The sequence below is a fragment of the Ictalurus furcatus genome, chromosome 6, assembly GCF_023375685.1.
Source record: "Ictalurus furcatus strain D&B chromosome 6, Billie_1.0, whole genome shotgun sequence".
Lineage (NCBI taxonomy): Eukaryota > Metazoa > Chordata > Actinopteri > Siluriformes > Ictaluridae > Ictalurus > Ictalurus furcatus.
Genome location: NC_071260.1, coordinates 3,134,403 through 3,157,068, shown reverse-complemented (window position 1 = coordinate 3,157,068; position 22,666 = coordinate 3,134,403). Strand labels below are relative to the sequence as shown.

Below are 22,666 nucleotides of genomic sequence, written 5' to 3'. Positions count from 1 at the left end.
AGATGAGAAGCGTTATGTTTGGAGAAAGGAAAACACCGCATTCCAGCATAAGAACCTTCTCTCAACTGTGAAACATGCTGGTGGTAGTGTCAGGGTTTGGACCTGTTTTGCTGCATCTGGACCAGGACGACTCACCATCATTGATGGAACAATGAATTCTGAATTATACCAGCGAGCTCTAAAGGAAAATATCAGGATATCTGGCTGTGAACTGAATCTCAGGAGAAAGTGAGTCACGCAGCAAGACAACGAGCCTAAACACACGAGTCGTTCTGCTAAAGAACGGTTAAAGAAGAATAACGTTAATGTTCTGGAACGGCCGAGTCAACGTCCTGACCTTCATCCAGTAGAGATGTTGTGGAAGGACCTGAAGCAAGCAGTTCATGTGAGGAAACACACCAACTTCCCAGAGTTGAAGCTGTTCTGTTCTGAGGAACGGGATAAAACTCCTCCAAGCCGACGTGCAGGACCGATCAACACTTACCCCAAACGTTTAGTTACAGTCAATGGAGGACCTATCAGTTAAGAGGCTCACACCATATACTGAAAGCAAAGGTTCACATACTCTTTCCACTCACAGATATGTAATATTGGATCATTTTCCTCAATAAATAAATGACCAAGTATAAAATTTTTGTCTCATTGTGTGAAAAACCGATGAAGTTTTGGGTCATATTTATGCAGAACTCCATATTTATTCTGAAGGGTTCATAAACTTTCACGTTATGGGGAACGTGCTTCAGTTTGTGGCCATGTTTTTAATGTTGAAACATATTGAAAATAACAATTATGGTTAGGCTGTCAGGGTAAACAGAAACACACACACACACACACACACACACACACACACACACACACACAGAGAGAGCTTGCACTCAATTAAGTTGCATTTATCTCTTCTCTGGCTTGAGGGCATTGTTTATTTGTTTGACTCATCTCTCTTTCTCCACCTCTCTCACGCCTATCTTCTGCTGGTTTGTTGTTTTGTCTGTCATTTTATAACCTCATGCTATCTCGTCCTTTCTGTCATTCTGTCTTTCCTTTATTAACCTTAGTTTCTCTCTCTCTCTCTCTCTCTCTCTCTCTCTCTCTCTCTCTACGCTCTACTCAGTGTTTCGGTATTTTCGACATGTAAACATAAACTCAACCTGAAATTCAGAGCTACACAATAGCATTCCTGACTGTCCATGTCCCTCCGAAACAGCAGGAGCTCCGGTACACACTGACGGCATTAGAGAGAGGTTAATCGCTTAAAAGAGATAACAGCCAGAAGATGATTTACAAACATGTCCGGTTTGGAGAAATCTTGTTTTTGTTTTTGTTTTTTTTACCGACACACCGTTCACATTGGACAAACCGTACCCACTACTCGCGCTGTTCAATGAATCATACGGTATTTCAAACCTGCGGAGATTTAAAACACTGCACACTGATGAATAGTTTGGGGAAAAAGCGGGAAAATACTGAGGTTCTGTTTATTAGGTACACATGGCCACTTGTCTCATGGTTTCTCTAGAAATATACAGATATACTGTGTTTTATCAGTTGTTTCTGATGTCGATGCTGGTGTCTGATTATATATAATCTCAAACACACATCTCCCCAATGAAAGCTTCGTTCGAATCCATTCGTTATCAAGTCCAGGTTATGTGCAGCGTCCAACACACGCACCTCTGTCTTGTCAGTTTATTAGGTACCGAGTAGCTGCTCTTAATAAACGGACAGTCGCGTGTACAATGCATCCGACCATCACGGAATGTTACGAGTCCAGATTTACACTCCTCTTTCATCCGAGTAGGACACATCCCTACAGCTTCTGTCACGCCGGCTGATTTATGACTCCTGTGATTTATGATCTCCCGCTGTTTGACAGGTCAGCTTGACGGGCAGGACTCGTGGTGTCGGTGTGGAATTTGTTCTGGACAGAATTCGTTCTGCAGGCTTAATTTAAAAGAAAGAAAGAAAGAAAGAGGTTTTGGTTACTGAGGTTAAGGTTAGGGTTAGATTATGGTGTAGCATAGCATTCATTACCTGCATTAATTATGCCAAGTACTTGGCATACTATAACAGCCACTTAGAATACCATAGCAACCGCCTAGAGACACCCTAGAAAGCAACTGGCACACCATACCAACCACCTAACAACATCACGGCAACCACCGAGCAACAGCCTAGCAACCACCTGGCATAAATCACTTTATAACTATAACCATAACTTTATAACTACAACCGTAGCAACCACTTAGCAACACCAGAGTAACCACTTAGAATACCATAGCAACTGCCTAGGGACATCCTAGAAAGCAACTGGCACGCCGTACCAACCACCTAACAACATCATGGCAGCCACCTGGCATAAATAACTTCATAACTAAAACAATAACTTCATAACTACAACCGTAGCAACCACTTAGCAACACCCCAGTAAACAATTAGAATACCATAGCAATTGCCTAGCAACCTCAGAGCAACCATCTAGCAACCTCACAGCAGCCACCTAGCAACAGCCTAGCAACTACTGGGCATAAAAAACTTCATAACTATAACCATAACTTCATAACTACAACCATAGCAACCATTTAGCAGCACCCCAGTAACCACTTAGAATACCATAACAACTGCCTAGCAACCACCTGGAACACCAGATCAACCACCTAGCAACCTTACAGCAGCTACCTAGCAGCAGTCTAGCAACCACCTGGCATAAATAACCTCATAACTACAATTTTTTAACCTTTTATCATGTTTTAGCTTTTAAAGTTTGTGTGTAGAATTGTTTGTAAGTTTGACTTGGACTGTTTTCCTAACACATGATTTATTATTTGAAATGCTGATGCATCTTTTTTTTATGGTTCTCTCAACAACAATAATAATCCAGACAATGGAAATCTTTTTCAGAGTTTCACTTTTTTTAAAAAAAAAATATCGAATCATCCTTTTGGAGAGAAAAAAAAAAAAACTAAACAAAGACTAAACAACAAATAACGAGTATGCCTTTCCAGGGAAAACAGCACGTTTGTCTTTGAGGGATTGTTTTACGTGAAATCGTTGCCACACAAGTCTTCCCAGGCATTATGTCTGAAGAAAAGCAGGGAATGGAGCATGTGTTTATCGTACAAAGTGTCTGTAAATCCAAACAGCCTGTTGTTTTACTACCAAAAAAATCGCTGTTAGTCGGTTTGCCTAATCGAAATCAGATGGAAAGTTTATTTATTTATTTATTTATTATTTTTAGTCTGATCCTGTTTCAATTAAAGTGTAAAGGGAAGAGGACAATCTGGCAACGTATTCACAGAAGCGCTTCATTCATTAGTCAAATCCAGCTGTTGTCAGGGTGGAATCGTGTTCTCAGTGCAGTCAGCACCTCCTGACAGAAGTCTCAGACTGTGTGTCTTTAGTATGTTAAGCACATTAATGAAGGATAAACACATCAGGGTCTGATTCAGACAGACTAAACACGCTTAGTCTCTTCATTAGTGCTGAGCTCCTGAGGTTCTGGCAACGCGGAACACGGAACCCGGTATCCATCGCATCGTCGTGGAAGAAACGAACAACCGAGTAACGCTTCAAGGTACAGGTGTCAAACTCGAGGCTCGCTGGTGATTCACGACTCACCCAGTAGAGAGTGCGAGTTCTTCTTAAACCCCTTCCTTCTATCCATCTATTTTCCGTATCGCTTATCCTACACAGGGTCACGGCGAGTCCGCAGCCTATCCCAGAGAACTCGGGCCTGGACAGGGTGGCGGCCCATCGCAGGGCACAATCGCACACATTCACACACTACGTCCAATTCGGAAATGGCGGTCAGCTTACAGCGCGTGACTTTGAACCGGGGGAGGAAACCCTCGAGGCATGGAGAGAACACGCAAACTCCGGGATTGGGATTCGAACCCCCGAGCCCAGAGGTGCAAGGCAAATAAACATGCTAACCCCTAAGCACCGATGCCTCCTTAAATCTCTTTCTTTCCCAAAAGCCCAACAGTGCATACACTTGACTATTGAATACACCCCTCCCCTTTTCCCATCGCCCTCACCAGCAGCTAAACACAGAGTCACGAAACTCTACACACAGAAACCCAACAGTGTCCCGACTCATCTTATAGAAACTCATCAGCTAGAAACCGTTAAAGACAAAACTCATCTCAATGACAAAGTTTAACCAACTCATTAACCGCTTATTCGTCTTCAGTGAGATGCTTCCGGGGCAGGGAAACATCACAGGGTACCTTGTGTACGTTGATCTAAACAGTGTCTGTCGAGCCACACGTGATTTTATGGAGATGCCAGCGATCCTGACCCTTTCTGCTCTCCGGACCTGCCTGATCCATCCTGATGCCCTACCTCTGGATGGAGCTCTCATCAACTGGAGGCTACAGCCTGGAGATCGCTGAGGACGGTACCGCTTGAAGTACCATGGAAATGGTTTTGGACTTCAATTCCACATGGACGTTCTCGCTGTGGTTGCTGGGACTACGGTTACTGCGATGTCCTTGGGACTGCGATTACCACGTACAGTTCTACACTCGGGTCTCCTTTAACGAACAGTGGACTAGTTCAACAAACAGACTTCATATAAAAACCATAATGAACTTTCCTTTACGTTCACACTATCCGTCGCGACCCAGATGAGGACGGGTTCCCTTTTTGCATCACAATACCGTGACAGGGAAACCGCTCAAAACCCTTCATACAGTTTGCTACTCCCCCCCCCCCCCCCCCCCCGAGATTGTAAAAGGTTTAGTATAAAACATTCTGCTTAGGTAAATTTGTTTATCTAACCTGAGACACATGCAGAGAGACTCATTATAATAGATAATGATATGATGGAGGTTGGGAGACTCACTGAATCTGATCCTGCGCTGAATCTCTCTCTCTCTCTCACACACACACACACACACACACACACACACTCAATTACTGATTCCTCCACTCCATTTCAGCAAAGTACCATCTGGCGGTTGATGTAAACTTCATGCCCAGACCACACCATATGCTAATGACGTACGCTCTTCAGACGTATCATTCGCTCCGCTGTGTGTTTATATCCGGAGCATTTTTGAACTCGCGTACACGTGAGAATACGATACTCATACTCATATTTCTTGTTCCCCAGCATGCATGAGGTCAGATTTCCTTTAATCCCAGTCTAGCAGTTGCTCTCAGCGTCTGTTTCTGTCTAATCACAGGAGCATCCTGTGGTCATTACGAAGTTCATTCGTGGAGCCAGAGAGGTGGAAGTGGACGCAGTGGCCAGATCAGGCAAGGTGAGGTAAAATCCTAAACGTTACACTAGCACGGATGGAGTTTCCCAGAAGCATCATGAAGTTAAGACTATGCTCACTCCACTTCCATTTCAATTTTGTTTTATTTATTTATTTATTTTCGTTCTTTCTTTTTTTTTTTTTTTTTGGTGCCGCGATGCCTGTGGCAAACCCGACCCGTACCGTAGAATACGATTAAACAGTAAAACACTTAAGGACGTGGTGTTATAGGAAAATAATCAACCACCGGGTGGTGTAATGCAGCTGTTACGTTGAGTATTTTCCTCTAAAACTCACCCCGAGTGATTTATTCCTCTTACACCGCAGCATTTTGCCAACGATGAGACATTTTTATCCTTTTACTGTTACATTTCCTGTTATGGAATGCCCATGAAACGAGTTCCTGGTATCACATACATTATAGCGGCGACAAACATTTTCTCTTGCTTAGGCTACCTCTCTTTTCCCCACGTCGGAAGACGTACCGGCCGACACCGGAGACTCCTTCCATTGACGTCGCATTAATAAATGCCTCCTTATGGAAAACCTGACCATCAACAATTACACCTTTGTTCTTTGTTAAATAACGACCCCCTTTTTTTCACTTTAGACTATATACAGTATATAGAGATTACGTGGATGGGCGGTTACTATAGAAACGATAACGTATTCGAACCAGCGCATTAATATAAACCTAAACCTGCGATTTGAATTGAATTACAGCGGCGTAAATCGAATCAACGCTACCCGGTTCCCGATTACTCCACGTGCGCGTTACACGCGTCTGAAACAAAGCTCACGCCAGAAAGATGTTTACCAAAGGCAAAGGTCAGACGAAGACGGGTGCGGCGAACGAACGGAATTCGGTCAAAAGGGAAGCGCGAAGCACTCGAATCTGATTGGATGTGTGTGTGTGCGGATGGCAGAGCCACACTAGAGCGACTTCATTATGCGGCAGATGGAGGTTTTCATCTGTCGTGGCTTACCTTCTGGAACAGGGACGTTATCCTCCCATAATAACAACCTTAATGAAAACAAACGTTACACACCGCATCCTGGATGCACTTATTCTGCTCTCCCCACTGCTCTCACAGCTTCGGCTGGATTTGTCAATGCTTTCGATCCTGAAGCCTCACCGTGTTTAGCCTAAGTTAATAAATTTTTAAATCGCCCTTTTAATAATATATTTATTAATCTGTTATTGATTCGTTTAATTTAATCGACTGGTTTAATGTAGATGTTAAGAAGGCGATGCCGATATGAAATGATTCTTTTAAGTGCGGTGATAAGATGTGAATTAGTGTTAAGAACGTATTTCAGTTAGATTTAAAAAAGAAAAATAAGGGGTTGAGGGGTAGAACAGACAGAGGCCACGCCCACTTGACTCTAACTGGCAGGTATAAGAGAGTATGAATGGGAAATGAAGTGTGAAACGTGATAGTGTGTCTAAAAATGTGCGTAGTGTTTGTTTGTTTATTTATTTATTTACTACTTATTTACTTATTTTTACTTTTCATTTAACCAGGGACGTGCTTAAGAACAAATTCTTCTAGGGGAAGAGATGATAACAAAAGGTCAATGACAGACAAAAACAAAGGTACCATAGTAAAGCCTAGCTGTCTCAAAGATGCTCATAGTGTAACGATAAAGCTTTTATTTGATTGATTTGTTTATTTATTTTGTTGCGGTTGTGGGAAACACTATACGGAGAGCGCCGTAGCAACCGTGCGAAAGGTACAGAACAGGTGGTAAAGATGCGACGCCTCCGGCGGAGCCATTTTAAAACTGTTCATCAGCACTTCTCGTAAACGTCGCAGACGGCGGCGCTTCATCTCTTCCTTTCGCATTAAGCTGGCTTCTGTGTAATAACATCAGCAGTAGCTTGGAGAACAAGTGAAATACAAGTAAATGCAACGGGTAGATAAGTAAAGAATAGAACAGTCTGGGATACGCCGTTGTAGGAAAATAATCAACAGTAGGGTGGTGTGATGATGCGGGGTTAGCTGATTATTTTCCTATGTAATAACAGCACTCCTTGATGTGTTTTATTCGCCTTATGTCACAGCAATTTGTCCATGGTTTATTTAAACGCGTACGTCGTGCGTATATTTTTATCCATTTATAATGACATTTTAATCTTGTGGAACATCCTGAAAACGAGTTCGATCCTGTTGTCACTTGTTACCGCAGGTATAGACCGTTTTTATTTAATACTGATGTGTATTTCTCTGTGAGGTAATGCTATCTTGATACGGAATAATAAAAGCAATGAGTTATTATTTACCGTTTAAATCGTGAGTCAGTATTGTGCAATAAGTTCAGTTTTAATTTTAAAAAAAAAAGCTCCGTGCTGAAGACTTTCCAGTGTCTGAAAACTTAAAGTTACAAATTTACTTCTCATTGTTACAAAGAACTGAAACTGGAGACTCCTTCCATAAATGTTCAATAAAACATCTTCTTACTGACAACTTTCTCTTTGGTACAAGTCCTTGGATACATTGTTACTATAGAAACGATGACGATATCAGAACGAGACGAGCGCGTTAGCGTAGTCCTTTAGACCAGAGCGTGTTTGACGTCTAGAATCTGATTGGTCAGAAGGTGCGCGTTATCGTTTTTGTTTAGCGGCACGGCTCGGAAAGTAGTTCCGGATGTAATACGGACGACAGGTTAATATTAATGCGCTTGTTCGAACATGTTATCAGAGGGAAATCGAGGGAGTTACAGTATAAGTATACGTCGTTTGATGTGTGTTCCCTTGTCTTTGGTGCGATTTTTTTCCCTCGCAGGTTCTGGCTCACGCCATTACGGAGCACGTGGAGGACGCCGGAGTTCACTCAGGAGACGCCACTTTAATGCTGCCTACCCAGACTATCAGTCAAGGCGCTCTGGAGAAGGTCGCAGCTCTTTTCTACTCACTTTCTGGGGTTTTTTTTGTTGTTGTTGTTGTTTGTTTTTTTTTTAATGAAATTTGTTCATTTTGAGCCAGTCTCGGCGAAAATTCCTACACTTGATTTACCATCTATAGATGTACAGTTACGGTCTTTAAATCTGGAATCATGAGAAAGAAATAAGGCCATGAATCTGATAAGACATTTCGCATCTAAAACCCATTCGACATGGAACATTTGTAGGTTAAGATCGGAGCCTTCTCTTCGATCAAGCGACACGCCGCGCGCTTTCCGCCCCCTCCGGATCAAATTCAGTCCGTCATATCAAAGTTTCTTTGGCGTTTAGTTTCCGTAACGTCTTTCGTCTCCACAGTGCACCCGGCGCCGGTGACGGGCCATGCAGAACCCCGACAGTGACGGATGTGCTCTCAGCCTCCTCTGCATACGCACAGATTTTAACCTGAGTTATGGGTTCGTACGGTTTTTGTGTGAAAAATGTTTTTTTCTTTTCTTTTTTTTTCCTTCCCTTCCTTCGGCTATTTTCAGGTGAAGGCCGCCACACGGAAAATTGCAAAGGCGTTTGAGATTTCAGGGCCGTTTAACACTCAGTTTCTGGTGAAAGGCAACGATGTCATGGTAAGTTATTGCTGCTCTAGTCACCATGAAAAGACCACACTGAAAATCTAGGATTTTTATTCTTTTTTTTTTTTTTTTTTCACTGAAAATTGTAAATAACCAGAAAAAACTAAACCCAAAAACAAACCAGACAAACAATATAAATGTTCAATATTTTGAATATTTAATATTCAAGATTCTGTAGATCCCCAGTGTTTTATTGCATACTTACGGACATACAGGTTTTTATTACTCACTGACTTATTATTAATCAATTTCCTGCTTTGAATGCTTTTAAAGTGTATGAACTGTTTTTTTTTTTTTTTTTTAAACTTCACGACCGAATAACTTACCACTTCCGTTCGGTATACCTAGCGTACATTGTTAGTTTTCTTTAACTCCCAGGACCTGGCGCTTGGTCCAGACTTCAAATTAGTTTGTCAGTATTTACTGAATAACTAAAGTTACTGAATATTATGCTTTAAGATGCACAATTTAATAATAAGCTTAGGTTAGGGGTTAGGGTTAGGTTAGGGGTTAAGGTTAGGGGTTAAGGTTAGGTTAGGGGTTAAGGTTAGGGTTAGGTTAGGGGTTAGGTTAGGGGTTAGGGTTAGGGTTAGGTTAGGGGTTAAGGTTAGGGGTTAAGGTTAGGGGTTAGGGTTAGGTTAGGGGTTAGGGTTAGGTTAGGGGTTAGGGTTAGGGTTGGGGAGATGAAAGGGTGTGTAATCATTGCGCGCCTGACCTCCTCAGGTGATCGAATGTAACCTGCGTGCCTCACGCTCCTTCCCGTTTGTATCTAAAACCATCGGTGTGGACTTCATTAACGTGGCGACCCAGGTGATGGTGGGAGAACCGCTAAACGAGCATGTTCTCCCGACGCTGGAGAATCCCATCATTCCTGTAGACTACGTCGGCATTAAGGTATGTGTGTGCGTGCGTGCGCGTGTGAGTGTCTGTGTGTGTGTGTTTTTAGAACAATAGCATTGCTGTCATTTTCATGGCTCTTTAAATGAGGCAAAGGTTTAAAAGCCCTTATCTTATCCTTTTTAAAAAAAAAATAGAACTATAATTACTGCTCAAGCCCTAATATCTTAATAATTCAGCCGTTTCTCTGACCTGCTCAGCGTGAGAACTAACCCCGTTATTAACCGCACAAATGATAATGTAATTAATGTGAAAGTGAGACCGATACCTCGCTCTCCAATTAAAAAAAAACTTGTACTCCCCAGACACTTTCCACCGCCTCATAGCATTCAGTTCGTCTTTAAATGACACGGTCTTGACGCGTCTCCAGCTAGGTGTTAAATTACCAGGAGCGGTCGAGACACTGACTTGTATCAGTAGGTTTGGAATTGGAGTCTAGGGCACTCGCTGCTTGAGCGCCGTCTCTGCTTCTCCCAAAGTAATTTCTGGTATAATTACGGAAGAGTGGAAGCACAATGGCCGCGATGAGGAGGCAATCGCGCAGGAATAATCCTCTTCTCCTGCCACTCTCCAAGTTTTAAATACACGGCCAGGCTGCTGAGTTGAATAGCGAACGTGGCTGTGAATATTCTAGAGGCCTGTGAAGAGGCGGAGCTTCAAACAGAACACCAGGTCTGTCGCATGGAAATATGTCAGTTGTGTGGAACAATAACAATACCTTATGTTTGTTTATTTATTTATTTATCATTTCCTTCACACTCTTCCCTCTGATTCAGGCAGTCTAAGAGCTTTATAAAGCTGAGCAGTGAGGCTCTGGGTGTAAAATGTCATCTTCACTCACCTGAACAAGTGTGACCTAATGTATCTATACCTGTATTTCTGTACAACAAAGTTGTTGTTGTTTTTTATTATGTTTTAAATTTTATTATTATAGAAATGTCTTATTATTATTTTGGTTTGGGTATTTTCTAATGAATTTAGTCAGGTCTATTTCCCAAAGTAAACAAGTAAACAAATTAATAGGCTAATAATTAAAAGCACCACGACCCTGACCAGGCGGTTACTAAAGACGCCGTAAATGCAGGTGGTGCAGGTCCGTGTGGTCTTTCTTCGTCCAGCCGGATCCATATCTGACCACTCGCTCACGCTCACGTGGAAGTAAAAACCTCGCGCTCATGAGACTAGAGTCCCGACGCACACCTCCAGTCTCGTTAAATGCCTTAGAACTAATATAAAAACGTACAGAAACGATCGTTTTTCGGGTGTGTTTGGGTCCTCGACGAAAAATCCTTATGTCACTGGTCGACATTTTAGTTAGGTGAAGCACGTTAAGTTTAAATATACTGTACTGTACTAATCTGCACTTAAAATATACCTTGACCATGTTTGGTTCGATGCCAGAATGTGGTGGTAGCAAGGACAAGTTGGTTCACATCCTACATTTCACCACTTATTTTTTAATGAACTGGCAGACTGATGGCAAAGGTTTTGTAGAAAGCCAGAAAATGGTCCTTGGTGTTCTTTTATTTTTCAATTATTATTATTAGCCACACACACATGTCTACAGAAACCCAGTTTCCGCCTGACAGCACACACACACGCACTCACACAGCCATCACACACTGTCTGACAAATGCTCCTGCCACAGTGGGTTTGCTTGCTTGTAAACACGTCAGAATGTGTGAATATATTACTCTTTCTCTCCGGATCTTTCTCTCGGACGCCGTCTCATCTCATCTTCCAGTAACAGACATTCCAAACAGTTTCAGAACTCCAGTGCCCAGAGACAGCATTGTTGTGCACTGGGTATTTCTGTGCTCTGTCTTCTCTCCAGCTCAGGGGGGAAAAAAAAAAAGCATGAGAACATGGATTTTCTCAGCCTAGCAAGCCCCCACTGTGCGCTTTTCTTTGCCTTCGTGAAGTGCGCAACGAATGCTTTTTAAATTACGGCTCGTGGAGGAAAAGTATTTTAGAGAGGAAAAACAACGGGACTGCATGCTCAGCCTTCCCTGAGTTCACGGAAAGGTTGTGTTTTTGTCTCGCACAGTGTGTTTATTCTACTGTGGAAGATCGTGCGACGGTCCTTAAGACCTTGAAATTGATCTTTTCCACAATAGCTTTTCATCATGAAAAGGCTTATGCACATTGACGACGCATCATCAGGTGCCCTGGCCGCAAACATTTCCGACGGCATTGGATGGGGGGGAAAAAAGACATGGCGTATCGCTATGAACTTCATCAGGGTCTTTGATTCTAGTCTAATGGGGTTTAGCACTTCTCTTATACAGGCACGCCTAATTCAATTAAATTGGAGCTATTTAGTGCAAGGAGACGATTAAAGTGCGCACTGTGCCGATCCTCCAGGACTGAAGTCGGGGAACTCCAGAGGGTCTTTACTTGATGACTTTCCCTTAATTTAATTTTGCTACACTATTGATTTTTGCTCTCCCAGGAGTCTTTTTGGTCGTCAATAATGAGGGAGGCCTTTTACCAAGAAATCTGCCTGTGGTTCGATTACATCTAATTGTTCTTGCTGTTAAAAAAAAAAGAAAAAGAAAATCAAAGAACCCACCATTTATCGCATCCAGATACACGACATGGCCAAACGTCTATGGATACCTGACCATCGCACCCTTCCCTTGGGGAACTTCCCCAAACTGTTGGCACAAAGTTAGGATGTCTTTGTACGCTGAAGCATTACAATTTCCCTTCACTGGAACAAAGAAGCCCAAACCTGTTCCAGCTTGACATGGTGTGTTAAGCTTGGAAGAACTTGAGTGTCCTGCAAAGAGCGCTGACCTAAACTCCACCAAACACCTGAACTGGAACTGGAACTGAACTGGAACACCAACTGCACCCCAGACCTCCTCACCAAACACCTGAACTGGAACTGGAACTGAACTGGAACACCAACTGCACCCCAGACCTCCTCACCAACCACCTGAACTGGAACTGGAACTGAACTGGAACACCAACTGCACCCCAGACCTCCTCACCCAAGATCAGTGCCTGAACTCACTAAGGCTCTTGTGGCTGAATGATCACACATCCCCACAGCCACGCTCTGAAAATCTAGTGGAAAGCCTTCCCAGAAGAGTGGAGCTTATTATAACAGTAAAGGGGGACAACATCTGGAATGGGATGTTCAACAAGCAAACGTCGGTGTGATGATCAGGTGGCTTACCCAATGCTGACTTTTGCCGACTTTTACGTCTGTGCTCAGCTCTAGTCTAGTATATTTTTGTGACTGTCCTAGTCAGCAGTTTGTTCCTAGGGGCAAGTTAGAGTTGCCGATTCACCTTCCAGCATGTTTCTGGGAGGTGGGAGGACACCGAAGAACCCTATGGAAACCCACGTGAACACAAGGAACTCCCCACAAACAAAAACCCGAACCCAGGATCGAACCAGAGACCTTGGAGCTGCAACACCAGAGACTGGGGAGAAGATTGAGGCTCCAAAACACAATCCAAAAGGGCAAATCCAAAAAGAGTCAACGAGAATACAAGGCAAGGATCAAGCAAATGAAATAGGAATCACAAGGCTCAGAGCTTTCATTGAACTTTTAGAACTTTTTGCTGTTTGTGTGTTATGTTTATTGTCCGTATATGCTGACCAAACAGGACGTGATGCATAGGTCTTCACTATTCTTGGGAGGAGGACCCCTGTTGAAGTGGAGGAGACACAGCATGAGCTGACGTGGCAATTATTTATTTATTTTTACTACATGTAGCTGCTTGGGTATGCTGGTCAACAACTCAAATGCAGACGGGCCCCACTAGCCAAAGGGGCAGAACAGTGAGTCAACAAAGATGAGGGACAGAAAAGGAAAATCTGAGCAAAGGAAACCAAAACCGAGAGCACGGAAGAAAACAGAAGAAGGGCTAAAAGTCGTGCGGGGACAGAAGAGCGATGAATCCCCTTAAAAACCCTAAAGTACTGAACAGTCTTCGAGGGAGATATTTACAGAAAAAAAAGAATTTGCGTGAGGTAGACCATTCCAGCTCCATAAGCGTGATAGTTCCCTTTCTAAAGAAGCAAACTTAAGAAACATTGGGACTACATTACTGAGCGTGAGGTCTTGATAGAACCGTCCCTGAGTACTTTTTATTTGTTGCGATCATGCACAGCGTGTCAGTGTGGTCTACCTTGTCCTGATGCGAATCTTTAATGGATGTGTCCCCGAGCACAGCAGGATTAGTGTGAGATGCTGGTGTTTATTATCCTCCTCACATTAACATTCATAAGTGAGACTGGCTTATTCAGAGCTGATTAGACTGCTTCAAGGATGTGTTCCCCCAGTGGCCCAGACGTGACTACTCGGATAGAACCTGGGACGCAAATCACCTGCCCCACCGTCCCTTGTCTCATCTCTGCTCCACCCCCGACTCTCCATCTGCTATACCCCCACACTGTCTTCACTCTTTTCCGTCCTGCTTCTGTCATGTCACCTTACTCTTCTGTCCCCTCACTCTTCTGTCTCTTCACTCTTCTGTTCCCTCACTCTTCTGTCCCCTCACTCTTTATCTCTTCACTCTTCTGTCTTCTCACTCTTCTGTCCCCTCACTCTTCTGTCCCGTTATTCTTCTGTCTCCTCACTCTTCTGTCTTCTCATTCTTCTGTCCCGCCACTTTTCTGTCTCCTTACTCTTCTGTTCCCTCACTCCATTGTTCCCTCACTCTTCTGGCCCCTCACTCTTCTGCCCCCTCATTCATCTGTCTCCTCACTATTTTGTCCCCTCACTCTTCTGCCCCCTCATTCTTCTGTCTCGTCACTCTTCTGTCTCCTCACTGTTCTGTCTCCTCACTGTTCTGTCCCCTCACTCTTCTGTCTCCTCACTCTTCTGTCTCCTCAGTCTTCTGTCTCCTCACTCTTCTTTCTCCTCACTCTTCTGTCCCCTCACTATTTTGTCCCCTCACTCTTCTGCCCCCTCTTTCTCCTGTCTCATCACTCTTCTGTCTCCTCACTCTTCTGTCTCCTCACTCTTCTGACCCCTCACTCTTCTGTCTCCTCACTCTTCTGACCCACACTCTTCTGTCCCCTCACTCTTCTGTCTCCTCACTCTTCTGACCCACACTCTTCTGTCCCCTCACTCTTCTGACCCTCACTCTTCTGTCTCCTCACTCTTCTGACCCCTCACTCTTCTGTCTCCTCACTCTTCTGACCCACACTCTTCTGTCCCCTCACTCTTCTGTCCCCTCACTCTTCTGTCTCCTCACTCTTCTGACCCTCACTCTTCTGTCTCCTCACTCTTCTGTCCCCTCACTCTTCTGTCTCCTCACTCTTCTGACCCTCACTCTTCTGTCTCCTCACTCTTCTGACCCTCACTCTTCTGTCTCCTCACTCTTCTGTCTCCTCACTCTTCTGTTCCATCACTCTATTGTTCGCTTATTCTTCTGTCTTTTATTCTGCTTACTTTCCTGTGTCACCAGACTTCGTTCCCCTCCTTCTCATGTCAACTCACTATTTTGTCCACTCACTCTTCTGTCCCTTTTTTACTCCCATCATTTTTATCCTCTGCCCTCTGTCTTATTTTTCCACAACATGGATCCCCTATTCTCCGATCCCTCTCTTCTGTCCCTTATTATTCCTTGCCCCTCCTCTGTTCCATTTTCTCTCTTTCTTTATCCATTCATTTATCCATTCTCTCCACTTTTTCCTCTCCTATAGTTTTACTCTCTTTATTTTCTGTTCCGCCTCTCAGGGGTTCTCTCTCCTCTCCTTCCTTATCCACCTTCCTCTACTTTCCATCCCGTCTCCTCCTGTTCCTCTCGTCCTTCAGGTAACCGAAGCTGTCTGTCTCTAATTGAGGCGATAAGGATGAGCCACCCCAAAGGGAAGTCAGCCAACACTTCTCAAACACACTTAAGTACGACTGCTGCCCGGTTTTTGTCCTGTTCCAAAAAAAATAAGAAGTGGGGGGAGGTTGCCTGCTATGCTCTCCTTTCACGTTGAAAGCGTGCAGGGTCTCTGATAGCAGCCTGTCGTCATTGCTGAATAACAAACAGCCACTTAAGAAGCTCTTTCTGCATTCCTTCGTCTTCTCGGCTTCATGCCGGAGCGTTTTCTCAGTGCCAGTGTAAATGTCAGCATGGAGAAAGTGATTCCTATCTCAGTGGGGTTGGTAGTGGTGTAATAAAGGACAAACAAACAGGCATTGTGGTGGCCTGTAGAAGTAGTTATTTCTCCAATGAGAATGTGGGTGGGTTTGAGGTTTCCACACGTATTTTCACATTTCCACCTGTAGGTGGCAGTGGAACGAAAGATTTGCGGTATTTGACTTGAAGGGTCCATATTATTATCTGGATATTTTTAGCTAAAATGTTCAACACAGCAGACATCTAAATGAAATATCACACTAGTGCTTTCAAAACGATCTCTGTGTCTCTCTCTGTCTCTGTCTCTCTCTCTCTGTCTAGGCGCCGATGTTTTCCTGGCCGCGTCTGAGAGATGCCGACCCTGTTCTGCGCTGCGAGATGGCCTCCACCGGAGAGGTCCAGAGACTCTGTTCCTCCTAATCAGATGTTTTGAATCTGTTTAGTGCTCAGTGGGCCATGTCTCTGCACACGGCTGTGCTTCGTAGTTTCATCATCACTGCAAAAGGACTGAGCTCGTCCTCTTTCCATCTCTCATTTCCTCTCCTTTTCTTTTCTCATGTTTCCTCTCTTTTATTTCTTCTCCTTTTCCTTTTTCTCTCCTCCCTCCGCTTCTCTTCTCTTCACTCTCCTGTGTTCTCCAACTTTTTTCTCGTGTTTCGTCTTTCGCGTGTGTCGCCTCTCCTCAAATTCTCCGTCCTCTTCCTCTCTGCTTCGTCTCTTCTCTTCTCTTCTTTGTTCTCCATCTTTTCTTCTGGTGTCTTCTTTTGGATGTATCAAAAACAATTTCTTCTTCTTTCATTTCTTATGTTCTAGGTCTCTTCCCTTCTCTTCCAGGGTTTTTGCGGGTCCTTAAAAAGTCGTCAAATGTCTTAAATTCCTTAATGTTAAAAAAAAATAAAAATAAGGCCTTAATTAGCATTAAATCTTAAATCCATGTTTCAAAGGTCTTAAAAATGCAACCGGACCGACACCTTAAAGCAGATTTAGATGTTATTTTGGCTCGTCGCTGTTTGACGCGGTAAAACCGTGTGACCGTGTCGCACTCAGAGTGTGTGTGTGTGTGTGTGTGTGTGTGTTAGAGCGGCTCGGCTCACAGTAAACGCCGCTCTACACCAACTTCATCTCAGTCTGTGCTGTGAGTGGCTTATAACCTGCGTTTAAACACAACACGCGCCAGATCCACTTTGCTTTCACGTTAGCGTAATCTCAGACATTTCTTGTGGGCAGAGGTCCACCGCATTTCACCTGATTGGTAATGAGAAGGGAATAATTTTTTATTTTATTTTTTTTTTACCAAAATTTAATAAACGGAGGTCTTCCTGCTGTTGTCTGCCAAAATAAAAGCCACATGGTCTAATACACAGAAATGACTATTGCCACTGTTATAGTACTATCTGTACCGCCAAATAAAATTGTATTATTATTATTATTACTATTATTAAGTATTATTCAGTGGAATAGTAATATTACAAAATAGCCAAGGTTTTAAAGGTGGTAAACTATTTTCTTCTCTACAGAAATGTATGTATATTTATAATGCTACTTGATACATGACCCTGGAATTAAATGACAGAAAAACTTGTAAACACTGCTGCGGGGGGGTTTCTAATACCGCTGATGAGGGGCCGATGGTAAATTCGACGTCTTTTTCTCTTCTGACTGCTCTGTAGCTTTATTTTTCCTCTCTTGGAAAGTCATGGGGAGGAAATACTTGGTTTTTTTTTTCTTTCTTTCACTGTTGGAGCAAACGGTAATGAAACAGGGTGGTCCTGTCCTGTCCTCTATAGAAGTTTACCCTGCTGTAGTTTACTTAAACCCAGCAGTGGATGTATACTGTATGCATGAACACTATAGCTGATGCAGGTCCTGGGTATGGTATTAAAAAGTTTTACATTTCATACCTGCAGATATCTTCTCTTCTCTTTTGTTCTATATATTTTTCTCTTGTTCCTTCTTTCATATTTAACCCCCCCCCCCCTTCAATTTCTTCTTCTTTCCTTCTCTTCTATGTCTCTTTTCTTTTCTTGTGTCTTCTCTGTTCTCTAGTTTTTTCTCTTGGTTTCTTCTTCCATATTTATCTCTTCTCTTTTTCTTCCTTTTCTTGTCTTCTGTCCCTTTTTTCTTTCATCTCTTCCTATAACCTCTCTTCTCTGTTGTTCTCTAGCGGTTTTCTCTCGTTTCTTCAATTTCCTCATTCTTCTCTTCTTTTCGCTTCTCTCGTCTTCTTTGTTCTCGGACTTTCCCCCGTGCTCCTTCCTTCATGTTTATCTCTCCTCTTCAATTTCTTCTTCTTTTCCTCTGTTCTCTGTCTCTTTTCTTCATTTTGCTTCTCTTCTCTACTTCATACTGCGTTTTCCTCTTGTTTCTTCTTTCGTATTCATCCCTTTTCTTCGCTGTTTCTTCTGTTCTGTCTCTTTTCTTCTTTTCTCTTCTCCTTTCTTCTCTTTCGTCTCTGCCTATAATCGCTCTTCTCTTCTCTTTTCTTCTCTCCTTTGTTCTCTGTCGTTTTTCTCTAGCTATTTTTACTTCTCTCTTTTTGCTTCTCTCTCTCTCTCCTTCTTTCCTCTCACCATCTCTCCACGTCTAGCTGACTAATAGTGAATCGTGCCATCGTAATCCCTGCTGCTTTCAGATTCTTTCGGCTCCGTCGTGTTGTGATTGTTGATGTTGATGATGACGACGACGACGACGACGACAGTAACACTGTCTCTATGTGCAGGTCGCGTGCTTCGGACCGGATATCTACTCGGCCTTTCTGAAGGCGATGCTCCCCACAGGGTTCAAGCTGCCTCAGAGAGGAATCCTCATCGGTATCCAGGTGAGTGTGTGGAGCAGTGCTACAGCAGGACAACACCTCCCTCATCCCCACCCTCTACCTGTGGGTTTCATCTTTGCGTGTGCCACACTCGTTCGCTCTTGCTCTTTACGTTAGGCGTTCATTTCTTTAAAAACATAAAAAAAATTAAGTGCTAGACACTCAGAAGGCATGGAGCTGGACCATACAGACCATACTCCTTTATTCCTCCTTTCACATCTTTCTCAGCTGAAGGAGTGCTGCCATTTTAGCACCATTCAAAACGTTGTAGAAATCTTCACACACTACCACCCCCACCAAATGAAGTTTGGAGCCTTTAAAAATAATAATAATAATTAGGACAAAAGGGGATACCTGTTTTTCAAAGTGAGCTTGAGGTAATAATGATATTTTTCTGTCCATCAGCATAGGTCGTAGCTTTACCACTCGCTATAATCTATGAGGGGCCATGTATGTTGGCTGCTAATGAGATTTTAATCAAAATCTCTTTATCGTCAGCCGACTGTGATAACAGTGGTCCTGAATCTCAAATCATGACTATGATTTTTTTCACGTTTTTTTTTCAGTGTTTTTTTCGTAAGCGTTCGATGAAGTAGAGCAGAAGAGAAGAAATACACTTGGTATTTGTCGAAGTAACCCCATGTTTCGCTTTTGAAGTCAAACCAATTCACCGATCATATCCTCGGTAGCCTCCGTCCCTGTAAACATATCCCGAATCTGCACTCTCAGTTCTCCCATCGACTTCTTAAATTGCCATCTGTAGGCACCTTCAGATGAAACGTTTTTAAGGGCAGTTTTTGCAAGCGCAGCGTTTCCCGAGCTACAGTACATTTGACGAGTCCTCCAGTAGTTAGTCGTTAGTGTCTTCCCTGAAAATGTGTAACATGTTAAATTGGGTAGATAATTACATCATTTAAGAACAAACTAAGCAAATCTGGTGATTTAATCACTCCGGAGAAGACTGTCGCAGAAGCTTCAGGGCTCATGAGCTCAGACTCAACATACGCCGGTTCAGCTTGGCACTCAGCTTAAAAAGTTCAGATTGCCATCTGTCATTATATCACAGTACACTGCAGTCTGTGTAATGTACTCGCCTCTACCCCAGCACTGTTCAATTCTCAGTTCTGATTGGCCAGAAGCTGTCTATAAATGCAGCTGTGACAGTAGTGCAGTAGTGCAAATCACAGCTTTACGTTCACGCCCTAGCGTTAGTACAGACTTATACCGCGGACGCGGCGCGTAAACATAAAGGGGAAAAGAAAAAAAACAACAACGTGTGTAATCGCCGAAATACTTACGTTTTCTGTAAGGAGATGTTTATTTCACATTTATGGGAAGAGTCCGACATGGAAAGTCTTCACGTCGAAGTCATTCGATCGAAACACGAGGACGTGCGAGCTGCCGTGGCGAGCCCGAACGGGAGCAGCCGAAAGAGGGAAAAGAAACCCGGTGTATTATCTATTCAGCCAGAATCGCAAAGTTCGGAAACTTTTTGAGTATTGTGTGTGTGTACATGTTTGTTGGCCACACTGACCCCACGTCCTCCACACAGAACCAATGAGCTGTTCATTCTGACACAGCAGCGCCCTTTAGCATGTGTGTCGTGCAGTGTATTTGATTATTGAAAATTTGTTGTTGGTATTTTGGGATTCATGTCTGCTCTCGGGGCTGAGACGCGGCGCGTCTAGTCGGGGTCATTGTCAGGTTGTTACGGCAGCATTATTTTCTAATGGAATCCGGAGTACAAATGAGAGCGTGAAATTTCTCAACGGAAATGAGCTGCCGCTCTGCTCAGCTCCAGCGCTGCCTGCCTAATGGCCGAGCCGGAGGGCCAAGGATCTGTCACGCTCATTACACGGCCATGGTTAAGCCTCTGATGCGGACATGCCGAGAAATAGAAATGTGTCTCGATCTTCTTCTCTATCTGCCTTGCACTGGATGACCCCCTCCCCCTTCCCCTCTTCTTTCTCTCCCCCCCCCCCCCCTCTCTCTTTGTCTCTTTTCATTCCTTTCCCAGCATTCATTTAGGCCAGACTTCCTCACCACGGCTCACAAGCTTAAGGAGGAGGGATTTAAAGTGAGTGAACCATCTTTTTTTCTTTTTTTTCTTTTTAAATCCATTGCAGGATCATTGTGCTTTAGTGACTTGGGATGGAGGAAGATTAGTGAAGTTTTACCTTTTAGGTGTATATCTTTCCGTTTTAGGTGATCAACATGAATTGGTACAAGGCAATAGTGTTTGTGAGCTCAGTGTGACTGCCCTAAAAAACTTATTTATCCATTCATCTTCAGTAAGTAAGCGCTTTGTCCTGGTCAGGGTGTGAGGCAAGAATACACCCTGATTGGGATGCCAATCCATGCCCAGTCCTTCACGCACATATTCATACCTATGGGGCAATTTAGCATAACCAGTAGTGTGCCTACTGGCGTGTTTTAGAAACCGGAGAACCGGGACACAGGGAGAACCCGTGAAACTCCACACTGACAGCAACCTCAGCTAAGGATCAAACTGGGGACCCTGGAGCTGGAGGGACACGGTGCGCTGAGCCAAAGAAATTAAGATTGCCCAAACAGACACGTGGTGACTAGGAACAAGCAGGACCAGGTTCCTCTAACGCACTGCTTATGGTCTTCTTCCGAGCCTCAAAAATATTCACCTAGCGACCAAAGGAAGAACCAAGTTGCACTTGCTCTAGGAAAATCTGGAAAAGCTTTCTGAGCTTTCTTCTGGAGACATTACAGGGTGGTAACTTTGCTGACAGGACTTCTGGAGGAAGGTGTACTTACTGTAAATGTTGGGAGGTTACGAAAGGACCCAAGAACTTCCGGTGGATCAGGAGTAGATAAAAAGCCTCAGAAAAAGTGAGAATGGCTCGCTCAAAATGGCCGCCAGCATCCGGCAGCGACTCATCTTCCCATCTGAATATTGTCAACACATTATTCAGGGCATTACTGTGGACATCTGATCCACAGCAGCAGCAGCAGCAGCAGCAGCATCATCATACTGGAGCTGACGCACAGTTCCGTGGGAAGAACAAATGCACGGAGGACGCTTTTGACAGAACGCTGTCGCAAGGCCAGTCGCTTGTCGATCAGTGCCTTCGGAAAGGGAGTTAAAACGAAGCGTCTGAGTCCGAGGATTCCCAGGAAGTCATGATCATACCACAATCCGGGATCGTTTCTACTCTCGTGACGTCATTTGGAATGTAAAACCTTCCTGTTAAAAGCAGGCGATAGATACACAGGAGCCAAAATCCCGGCACAAGAAGAAAATAAAATCATTGCGTTATTATTTAAAACGTCACACGATCACGGGATAACGTCTACACCAGTCATCACCAACCCTGTTCCTGGAGGTCTACCTCCCTGAAGGCTTTATCTCCGTGCCCACCCGACCATCTGCGGTAATCAGTGCCTTAAGAAGTTCTTATCAACTAAAACAGGTGTGTTGGATTTTGGTTGGAGATGAAACCTGCAGGAAGGTCCCGTAGATCTCCAAGAGCAGGGTCGGTGACCACTGGTCTACACTATATACGTACCTTATTGCCTACTTGTCCTTATATTAAATTGCCTGTGTATAACTGGTGAAAACCCAATATTCCTAGATTCACAGTATTAGATTAGCATTATTTTTTTTTTTTCTTTACCATCTCTCTATTTATGCGTTCATAGCTTTACGCCACGGATGCTACCTCCACTTGGCTTAACGCCAACGATGTGCCCACGATGCCAGTCTCATGGCCCAATCAGGACGGTAAAGATCGCACCTTACCGACTATCAGCAGGTCAGTACGAAACTCAACACAACGTACGCACGGACGTGACGCTACAAGCTTCACGTGTACTATTTACACCTCGTTTTACTACAGACCGACTGTTTTGAACTGAACGCGGTAAGTGTGTGCTGTAAGGGGGCGTGGCTGCACACACGTAGGTCACATGACCATGACGTACTGTATGTAGACCGCGCCTGTGCTAGGAACTCGATAACTAACCTAAAACGAGTAGCTAACTAAGTAGCTAAGAGCGAGCGCTTCCTGAACCGTCTTTAAGCTCAGGACAAAG

General features: G+C 43.7%; 1 protein-coding gene across 3 annotated transcripts in view; it reads left to right on the top strand.

Moving 5' to 3' along the window:
* Positions 1-22,666, top strand: part of cps1 (carbamoyl-phosphate synthase 1, mitochondrial) — a 54,541-nt gene that overhangs the window by 29,575 nt on the left and 2,300 nt on the right. For 2 of the 3 annotated variants that reach the window (XM_053626227.1, XM_053626226.1), the window contains exons 29-36: positions 5,187-5,264; positions 8,051-8,158; positions 8,699-8,788; positions 9,518-9,688; positions 16,108-16,182; positions 18,506-18,604; positions 20,619-20,678; positions 22,274-22,386. In XM_053626227.1, the coding sequence (XP_053482202.1) occupies positions 5,187-5,264; positions 8,051-8,158; positions 8,699-8,788; positions 9,518-9,688; positions 16,108-16,182; positions 18,506-18,604; positions 20,619-20,678; positions 22,274-22,386 (794 nt within the window). Of the gene's footprint in view, positions 1-5,186; positions 5,265-8,050; positions 8,159-8,698; positions 8,789-9,517; positions 10,364-16,107; positions 16,183-18,505; positions 18,605-20,618; positions 20,679-22,273; positions 22,387-22,666 lie in introns of those variants that run through there. The other variant, XR_008386084.1, reaches the window with a different exon arrangement.